The 10,036-nt window shown below is 54.8% G+C and overlaps 1 protein-coding gene across 1 annotated transcript; it reads left to right on the top strand.

Annotated features, from left to right (window-relative positions):
• The first annotated feature begins 403 nt into the window (after positions 1 to 403).
• On the top strand, positions 404 to 8,985 carry LOC119098842 (uncharacterized). Its single transcript, XM_037221890.1, has 4 exons — positions 404 to 568; positions 3,505 to 3,899; positions 4,476 to 4,641; positions 7,187 to 8,985. The coding sequence occupies exons 1-4, from the start codon at positions 557 to 559 to the stop codon at positions 8,573 to 8,575; spliced, it is 1,962 nt and encodes a 653-aa protein (XP_037077785.1). The 5' UTR covers positions 404 to 556; the 3' UTR covers positions 8,576 to 8,985.
• Positions 8,986 to 10,036: the final 1,051 nt, after the last annotated feature.

The raw sequence follows: 10,036 nt of genomic DNA, 5'->3' as shown, positions 1-10,036 counted from the left end.
AGCTCCCGTTGGCAGATGGCGATATGAAGTTGTGCAGTATGAGTCTGCGCATGGCATGCTGCAGTTGGGCCACGTTCGGGTTGTTGTTGAAGCCGCCCATACGTCGGATCCGGCCGAACAGCAGCTCTAGATGGTCTTGGGACATCTCGTATGACAGTACATAGACGAACCCCTCCTCCAGCAGGGCCTCACTGACGTCCATGACGGTCTGCGCCGCGGACAGAGACCCAGGATCGGGGTGAATGAGTTCTGAGTACTGACCCCGGGGCCAGCACTATTCCTTCCGCTGTTGACATGGGTTGCCTAGAAACGCATGTACGAAAAAAACACATGCTACCGGGCTGCTCTGTTTAATATTTATTTTGCACTAAACGTCGCCGCTTTTAGTACGAATCGGTACTAATCACCGTTTCCCCTCTTAGCAAGTATACGTACTAAATGCTCTCGCGGCCGTGTTGGTTTCCCGCATAAGTGGGCGTGGGAGGAAAGTCGCGCGGTCGTCCTGTATCTACGAAAATCGTGAACGAAACCCGTGATTCAGCCCCGACTTGGGCGGATGGAGAAGTCGGTAGGTGATTGATTCGTCAGAAAACAATAAAAGGTGAATGGGGGAATAAGAAGTTGGTATTGCCCGGTGTCCCGAGGCAGGAAGTACCCATGCGGGTTCATGCCGGGCGTCACCCAGTTTTGACCGAGGCTGGAGAGGAGCTGGAACCATTGAAACAGTCGTTTTCATTCCTACCAGGATAACATTGAAGAGTGTGGCACGGTTAGTGTGCCATTGATGTTTCCAGCTTCATTGGGACTAATGGTATATCTTAAATGCTGTGCCATTGAAAGATGCTTGTTAAATATGGGATGTTTTGCAACCATACAGCAAAACCAGATACACTTAAAGACCTGTGCCAAATAGTACCTACTATCTTTATAAGTGCAAATATCCTGAGAACATCACTATGGCAGAGCAGTTTTTGTAACTTGATAAATGGCAGAGATGTGTCACACCATGATGTGAGACCTCAACTGTTTTAACTCACCTTTGGTAGCCAATGGCCAGGTGTAGATTAACAAGCCTCATTTGCATGTTTTATGGGACATATTCCTTGAAGATTGTTTGATCTGTGTCTGTGCCAAAATGATCAGTGGTTGACATTTACAACTGAGGCTCTGGGTCAGTATGGTAAAGCAGGGAGGAAAGCATGTAGCATATGCAGGCTTTTTTCTTTTCATTCTATCTGCAAAAATGAAAGCAACACATGGGCTTTCTTCTCTTAACCCAGTCTGTAAAAATCAAGCTGCTGCCCAGGATGACAGGCCATGCCAATGACAGCTGACTTCAAACTGTTGTTCAGGAAAAATGTTTTTGGAATGCACTGGCCTAAAAGCCCCATGATAATATGATATTCCATGAAACATTGGTTCTTTGTACACTGCAATGGATTGTGACTGTGCAACAGGCTGGGCACTAGGGCGCCAGGCACTGAGGAATTAAGCTTGGTTTGTGTGAACTTGAGTAGTTATATGTCAATACCCTGACTGCTGCCCCTAAGAACATCTTTATAACTGGCAGTGACATCAATCCATAGAGCATGGCACATGCTTGCTCACCTCTAAATTCATGGGAAATGATGATAAGTCCTGCCTCATAGCTTTCACTGTACACTTTGATATTGTGCAAAATTGCAATTAAGAGCTCACATTCCTTAGAAGTCACTGTGATATGAAATGAATGATGACCTTTTAGCAGACTTAGTGAATTTCTTTGCTCTGATTTACAGGTTCATTGATTAACCCATGCCCAGGTGGCCAGTTGGACACTCTTTGCTGTGGTGTGTGGGGGTTCAATTTGACCCCCTGAGATTTTAGGAACTAAGAAGGCTAGACACACTAAGTTCGCAGGGTGTGAGATTTGACTTGACTGCTTTGAGTTTTGCATTTGAATATGCAGCAAAGGTTGAGCTAGGCAGTATTTTCCTAAAAATTAAATGTTGACCTGGGTCATTTTAGGTAAGTGACCTTTTCTGACCTTTAAGAAGTCCCTGAAAGATGTCTTATGCAGTTCATGTCATCAGTAAATTCTAAACAAGCACAAGAAACTACCTTTAACAGCAAACCCCAGAGTCATAAAATGGGATGGTTTTGACCTAGGTCTCACCTTTATATCTGACCCTAGGTCAATGGAATTTGGTTATTCAATTGCTGTGTCGCCGAAGAAAGTGTGTCAGTGATGTGCGGCTTCATCTAACACTCTGTTGTTCCACCAGATTGAATGATTGCCTTGAAATTGACTGCTGAATCCATGGCCTGACTTTGACCTGCTGAAGGTCAGTGACCTTACAAGGTACATTCAATTTTTTGGTACCATGGATCGGCTATTCAATTGCCTACAGTTATGCAAAATTTGGTGTGACTATGCCACACCCTTGGGAAACCATTCTGGAAAACCTTTGGGGGGATCAATTTAACCCCTACCTGAGCACTTGTTAAATGCACTATCTGTTGTGCACCCACTGGCATAGCTATGCCATGCACTTTTCACTTTTCCATTTCTAACTTCCAGATGTAGTTGGTGTGGCATGTAAATTTTATGCTATTATCTCATGCCAAAGGAGCTTTCATTATGTGGCAAATTTATTTTAAGAGTTTGTGGTTGAGAAGTTGCTGTGTTTTGTTGTGCCTTACACTTGAAGGGTTTGAGGCATCACAGCCTTCAGATGGTGACTTCTAGCCATAGTCACATTGAGGCGGGATCAGGAATTATAGATGATAACACTGATCAGGACCAGGGCTCCTGCATCAGGCTGTGCGTGATACTCAAGCTTCCCTTGCACCTCCTCTGGAGTATTAACTTCATGTGTAAAGCCTTTTGTCTTTTCCAGCTTTGTGATCCTTCCTCTCTGCCAACTCCAATCAACTATGCCTTTCTTTGGTGTCCCATGCAGGGCCCAGATTAACCCATGAGGTAGGTTGGCAAACACTAAGAGCTGGCAAAAACTTGTCTTGGGAAGGTTGTTTTGGTTTATGAAACTACATATCTCATGCATGGCCCTTTCTCATGAGGTGAACAGATCTGCTGTCTGCAGAATGATGGTTGTTGGACATTGCTGAACAGACCCATACCTGAACAGACTCCTATCTGAGCTCCTCCAGAAACACCTTCAATGCTGTGTTGTAGATGTCTTGTAGACTATCTTGCAGGACATGCTACAAATCTCCAGCACTATTTGGTTGGTAAGCAGCTGCAAGCACTGTAGTTTGGACAGCCTGTGCCGCGGGGTCAACGCTCACACGACATGCTCTGCACTGCCAAAGCTGATTGCCAAAGCCAAGAACTGCTTTGTCCGGCGTTTGGTGTCTGTCGTCTGTTGCTTGCCCTCTTCTTATGCTGCGGGCTGTGGTCTAGCAGGCCATGGTTATGCAGCGCGGATATTACACGCATTCCAATGGCATGTGTATGTGTGTGTGCTGTCCTCAATGTCCAACGTGCCGTGCTCGCCTCTGCAGATGGCGTCGGAGGCGGCCTACGACCGACAGTGGCGGCTGCGCGCAGCGTTCTTCGGTGATGACGAGGCCGAGTTTACGCGCCTCCTGCGGCAAGACGGAGTCGACCTCAACTTCGTGTACGGTGAGCCGGCGTTTGAGCCGCTGCTGCTCAGCGCATGCCGCCGGCACGACTGGAAGCGAGTGCGGCGGCTGCGCGAGCTGGGTGCCGACCTGGAGGCACGCGACCTGTCCGGAGACCGGACGGCGCTGCTGTGGGCGGCCGAGCAGGCCGAGCTGCCGCTGCTGCAGCTGCTGCTGGGCGACCCAGCCGCCGGCGACGCAGCCGCCGAGGAGACCAGCTTCATCGCGCCGCCAGTCGACCTGAACGCTCGCAACACGGCCGACAGCACGGCACTGCACCTGCTGGTGGTGGCCGCCGGCCGGCCCGGTGCCGCCGACGCGGCACTGGCCGGCTTGCGCGCGCTGGCAGCCTCGCCGGCCGCCGACCTGGACGCGCGCGACGAGCGCGGCCGCAGCCCGCTGACGCTGGCCGTCGAGCTGGGCCTGTCGGAGGCGGCGCGTGCGCTGGCCGAGGCCGGCGCCGCCGTGCCGGAGGAGCTGTTGCCGCAGCTGGAGGCCGATCCGCGGCTCCGGCCGCTGGCGGCCCTCCGCGGCCGGCCAGCGCGCGCTCGTCCGGCCGGAGAGCTCCTCTGGGAGGCCGTACACCAGCTGCCGGCCGACGAGGAGCGCGTGCGCGCTGCGCTGGCGCAGCTGCCGGCGGCCGGCGCGGCACGAGGCGCGGCGCTGGACCGCGTGTTCGGCCGCTACACGTGCCTGCAGTGGGCGGCGCACCAGGGCCGCGCCGACCTGGCCAAGCTGCTGCTGGACGCCGGCGCCTCGCCGCTGGCCCGCAGCCCGCTCGGTCCGATGCTGCCGCTGCACTACGCGGCGGCGCGCGGCGAGCCCGGCCTGCTGGTGCTGCTGCTGGAGAGGATGCGGCCGCCGACCGAGCGGCTGGATCTGACGCCGCTGCGGGACGACGGACCGCGCGGCCTCGACGAGACCGCCCTGCACAAGGCGGCGCGCTGCGAGCCGGCGCCCGGCGTGCGCCAGGACTTCGACGAGTGCCTGCGCCTGCTTCTGGCCGAGCGGGCAGACGTGAACGCTGCCGCCGCGTCGGGGCAGACGGCACTACACCTGGCGCTGCGGGCCGGCTTCACGGCCGGCGCGCTGCGCCTGCTGGCGGCCGGCGGCTCGCTGGCGGCCCGGGACGAAGCTGGCACCATGCCGATGGACCTGATCCAGCCGGAGGCGCTGCAGACGGCGCTGGACGCTTGTGTGACGCCGGCGGTGCCGCACCAGCAGCTGATGGCCACCGACACTGAGATGCAGGTCAGGCCCAGCGACTGGCGCCGGCCGGCCGTCGCCGACCACGCCGCCAGCGCAGGATTGTACGTCCAACGGCCGAAGGGGTTTGTTGGGGAGAAGGTCCGGGGGAGAAGGCGCGAGGAGGGGCTCTTTGAGAGAGATCAGCACAGGGAATACGTGTTGCGTATGGCTGCCGCCCCGCGTTGGATATGGTGGGTAATGGGCCAGCAGTTGACCCCAGTTGCAACATTTTGTAAGTAGTAAACTCCATGCGTTGTCACAAAACATAATCTAGCGACTGATGATATACATGCTGAGCAAGCAAGACATATTTGCCTTGCTCTTGAAAGTAGCTTTTTCCGATACCAGGTGTTTGGTAGGTTTCTCGCACAGTGTTGTTTCCAAAAATTGCTGATAACCCTTGCGGAGGCCATTTATATTGCAGTTAGATTGTAGAGTACGAGTATCAAATTATGGGCCATGGATGGATTTCTGTTACCGTGTAGACGCAGAGTGTATGCCGCCTTTTGATTATTGTTACGTTATAGTCAGGGCTGTTCCAGGAGGACGGCCATGACCTTTCTATTACGGTGATGTGGGGTGTTCGTTCAATCTGTCTTCACGACTGGAAAGCATTCACGAAAGCTTGGCGAGGCTGCCCAAACGCCAACCTTCACGCAGCAAAAACATGTCTTGAAAATTCAAATTCAGTTATTGAAGCATCTGCTGTGCATACCACGCTATGCACCCCTGCTCATACACCATGCATCCCTGCGCCAAGGCAAGAGTTCATCGGTCCTCGCGCTTTTCACCCACTCCATGCTGAGGGAACACTAGCGGGTGCGGGGAACCGCGCGCGCGAAATGATCGCGCCATCTGTTGGGCAGGAAGCGTGGTTTCGTATGCGACAGCTATACCATGCGGCGGTGCTGTGTTTTGTTTGCTCCGTATTGTCGGGAAGCGTCCACCGCCCGTGTCTTTGTTGAGCTAAATTTTGACGTGTGATGACTCCTACATGGAGCCGCGGAAGACAGAGGAGAAAAAAAAACAGTGTTTGTGCTGTTCAGTACTTGAACTGGTGGCTAAAACACAGGCTAGTAAGGTTGTTCAGCTGACAACATGTAAGTCCAATGCTGACGTTAGCAATTTCCATGCGATACCGCCTGTTCAAGTCACGGAGAAACGGACACAGATCGGGAACATCACGTTCAAACTTAAGACTGCGAATTATTCTTCGTCACTCTCGGACCTGTACCTGGTTTCCAATACTGCTTCCTGTTTCCCGCGGTACTTTCGTGAAAAATGGGCAATAGATGTTGTTTCCCATCGGCTCTTGTGCAAGCGCCAATCCGTTGCCCTTAAGTGCCATTGGATCTTGCAAAAAGCAGACCCGGGGCCTGGTCTCACGCGGTGATTTTGCAACTGCCAGGTACGAGGTTTTGGCTTCCAACGGTCCTTTTGGAAGAGCTAGACCCTGTTAGTTTGTGGTTCACACTGGTTCTTTGATTTACACCGGGCCCCAGCGCCTAGTTTTCATTAGTTCTCTTGCAAGGACCCAAATCTTGTTCGTGACTCTAATCCGGTCCTCAGGCACCAGACGCCGGTTCCCGTTAGCCAGTGATTCACTCACAAAACGCTATGCTGTGTTCCAATTCGTCATGACTCCGTGCCAAACGCCAGACTAACACCAGTTATGATCGAAGCAAAATATATTCTGCATCAAAACTTGCACATCTATTCATCGTGCTCGACAATATGGGCGTAGGGAATTATAAGGTACATAGCTAAATTCGTGTCATGAGAACGAATGAAGTCCAGAGGCATGAACATTCTTATGTGAGGTTTGAAGCAGCCAGCCATGAAAATAGAAAACATTTTCGCTTCGCAGCAACGGTGACGGTCAAGTATGTATGATGACCTTCGCCGGGTCCTAGCATCGGGTCAACACTGGACACAGTAATGGAGAGGGCATGAGAGGGATGGTCGCAGGCGGGACATGACTGCCTGTTGCCATTTTCTCGGCCACCGTTTGGCCTCTAACTGTCTTTCCATTGATACACGGATTTCCCCATAGATGTCTGTACTTGTCTTCGTGTTCGTGTTCATCTCAGCGGTAATTCAAATTCAAGAAGCACGCGGTCTGCTCCCGATTTGTTTGACGTAGCGCACCTGGCGGTAAAGTATGATTCATTTAAACTACGAATGATTTTACCTGATTATCTGTATGATAACCAGGGGAGTTTGAATTAACTTGATGTGAATCGGGCGCAGGCGTAGCTTGCGTCATGACTGGTGGGAGCTGCTCTCAGTGCCCCAGTTCGGTCTCTGCTGACAGACGCCCTGCGCTTGCCCGCAGATCGACTTCACTTGCCTGGTGCCGCCGCAGCGACCGCAGAAGACGCCGGAGATGCCGGTGCTGATGCGCATGCGCGACAGCCCGCTGCTGCGGCCGCTGCTCCGCCATCCGGTGATTGTGGCTCTGCTGTACCTCAAGTACGACCGCGTGCGCTGGATTTACTACTTCAACGTGCTGCTGTTCCTGAGCTTCACCGTGCTGCTGACGCTGTTCGTGTTCGGACTGGACGGCCGCGCCGGTCTGGGCGAGTGGGCCAGCTCGGCGGGGGTGCGCATCGTGCTCACGGTCGGTCTGGCGCTGCTGGCGCTGCGCGAGCTGGTGCAGGTAACGCTCTCCGGGCCGCTGTACTTCCTCAGCCTGGAGAACCTGGTGGAGATGGGGGTGGTGGCGCTGGGCCTGCCGCTGCTGTGGGCCACGCTCAGTTCGGCCACCGCCCACCACCTGTCCGCCTGGGTCATGATCTTCACCTGGCTCGAGGTGGCGATGAGCATGGGCAGGCTACCCTCGCTGGCGCGCTACAAGACCATGATGGAGAGCATCGCGCTCAGCTTCGGCAAGCTTATCTTCCTCTACTTCGGTCTGGTGCTCGCCTTCGCCATCGCCTTCTACCTGGTTTTCAACGGCGTCGACAGCTTCGCCACGTTCGGCGTGTCCGTGCCGAAGGCGATCGCCATGGCCACTGGCGAATTTGACTACGGCGACCTGAGCGCCACTCTGCAGGTAGACGCTGCCCAGGGCATCGGCCCGTCGCACGTCGTCTCCTCGGTCTTGCTCTTCATCTGCTTCCTCTTCCTCATCTTCATCGTGCTGATGAACCTGCTCACTGCCCTGGCCGTGGACGACACCAAGGCCATCATGGATAACGCCGAGGTCATGGCGCAGGACAATCGCACTCTGTTGCTCAGCTACATCGAGGACTTTTTCCTGCTGACCTACCTGCCACGGCGGCTGAAGCGACCGGACGGTGCGCTGCGCGAGGCAGCCGACTCGTGCTGCAGCGGTCTGCGGCACCGGCTGCGCAGTCGCCTGCTGCTCTTCCATTCGGCGCTCAGCGCGTGCACGTACCCGTTCTTCCCCAACCGGCGGCCGGACGAGGTCACGTGCCGCGTGGTGGCGAACGCCATGCGCCAGCGCCAGTGCGGCCATGGCGCGCGCCTCTGCCTCCGTTGGCTGACGCTGGATGAGTGCGCGGCGGGCGACCGCAGGCGGGAGCTGTGCGAGCTGCCGGCCGAGGTCAGGCAGCAGCTGCTGAAGCTGGTCGTCAAGGAGCCCACGCTGCAGCAGCAGGTGGACAAGCTGCAGTCGGACGTCACCGTGCTGGCCTCGGCGCTCTTTGCGTATTTGGAGGCACAGAAGAGCTCGCCGTGAACGGTGGGGCGCCCGAGCCGCCTCCGGCGACGAAGGGCCAGCGTGTTGATGTTAGCCTGGGCTGATGTCAGCGTGCCAGCTGCCGCTTACCAGCCGGCGGCGCGCTGACATCAGCCCCGCCCAGCCCGCCGGGAAGCGAGCTGCTCCCGCTGGTGCCCCGCACCGCTTTACGGCAGACTCGTGCACCACCGTTTTGCTTGTGACTGGAAGATTAAGCTTGTTGATGGTATTTTTTATGCTTTTTGTGCTGCGTTTTAAGCATGCGAAGCGTCCTTGGCCCCTGCTTGCTTTCTCAGGTATTCTGCGCTCTTCTGCTCAGGTGGTCTCTTGAGGTAGTGGCCTGCCTCTCTCTTGGCTCGCGAAGGCAGCCCGTATGAGAGTGCGAGCGGTATCAAGGGGGGGGGGGGGGGGGGGGGGTCCGCAGGTCTCGGAGACGGTACCACGAACGGCTTGGTGCCGCGCACGTACCATGCCACATCACATTACCAGTGCTGTTTGAAAAACTGAGGACATCTTCTGCTTGTTCTCATGAAACATGAACACCAGTCAAGAAAGTCAGAAGCTTTGAGAACATGTGATTTGCGTATTGATTTCATCATGACCCCCCTTGTTCGCATAGGCTTGTTTCCGTCTGCTGCGCCTGATTCCAGACCGATACTTTACTTGTTCCTGCCCGCCATGGCACGCCTCACTGCCTGTGCTGTTGGGGACCGCTCCAACAAACGTTGTCTCAGATGTAAGCGACTTAGGCGTACAGATATTCGCCTGACACTTGCGTAACAGGCACGCCAATGGACGGATCGCGGGATGCTTAGACTTTTTTGACGATGTTTTTAGGGGATGATGCGAGCATAGCCTGACGCAGATCTGCCCGACCGGTGAGTCGTTAATCGTAGGCGCGAACTGGCCAATGAGCTGCAGCGAATTCCTTGGGCTGCCTGGCCGAACACGTTTTGATGTCACTTGTGCGCGCTGCAGATTCCACAGCAGTTTTCGTGGCTGCGTCGTGATAGAAGAGCAAAGCGCTCTCTGGGCTTGTTCGCTCGAGGTCAGCGGCCAGATGGGGCGCTTCACGAGAAGGGGCTCTGGTGGCTCCTGACATACGTTCAAGTGTGGTGTGTGCTCTGTCAGCGGTGTTGCCCCAGCGCGCTGGAGTGACATGAATGGTACTGTATGGCTGCATTGCTGCACGCAGCGCAGTCATCACTCATTGTTGGTTGTCCTTGAACAGTACAGAAATGTTTGATGTGTATTGAATTGGCTGTTGAACGGAAGAAAAATGATCTGGTTTCTTTGCTCAGGTGCGACCAAAAATTAGCTTTTTGGCACATGCACGTTGTGTATGCATTTTTTCTTTACAGGTGCTCCGTGCTGGTAAATCCGTCCATCCATTGGACCATTTTAGCATTGACCGTGCTCGCACGAAGGAGACTGATGCTAACGCACCGCGTGATTCAACTT

Source organism: Pollicipes pollicipes, unplaced genomic scaffold (genome assembly GCF_011947565.3).
Source record: "Pollicipes pollicipes isolate AB1234 unplaced genomic scaffold, Ppol_2.1 Scaffold_4740;HRSCAF=5597_pilon_pilon_pilon, whole genome shotgun sequence".
In the NCBI taxonomy this organism is placed as follows: domain Eukaryota; kingdom Metazoa; phylum Arthropoda; class Thecostraca; order Pollicipedomorpha; family Pollicipedidae; genus Pollicipes; species Pollicipes pollicipes.
Note: the sequence above shows the minus strand (reverse complement) of the source record. Positions and strands in the feature narration are given on the sequence as shown.

Bases quoted from the DNA above. Each gene is read 5' to 3' on its own strand.
- LOC119098842 (XM_037221890.1), top strand. The intron at 3,900-4,475 runs GCACCTGCTGGT...GCTGCTGGAGAG, and splicing joins ACGGCCGACAGCACGGCACT to GATGCGGCCGCCGACCGAGC. The intron at 4,642-7,186 runs GTGAACGCTGCC...CTCTGCTGACAG, and splicing joins TTCTGGCCGAGCGGGCAGAC to ACGCCCTGCGCTTGCCCGCA.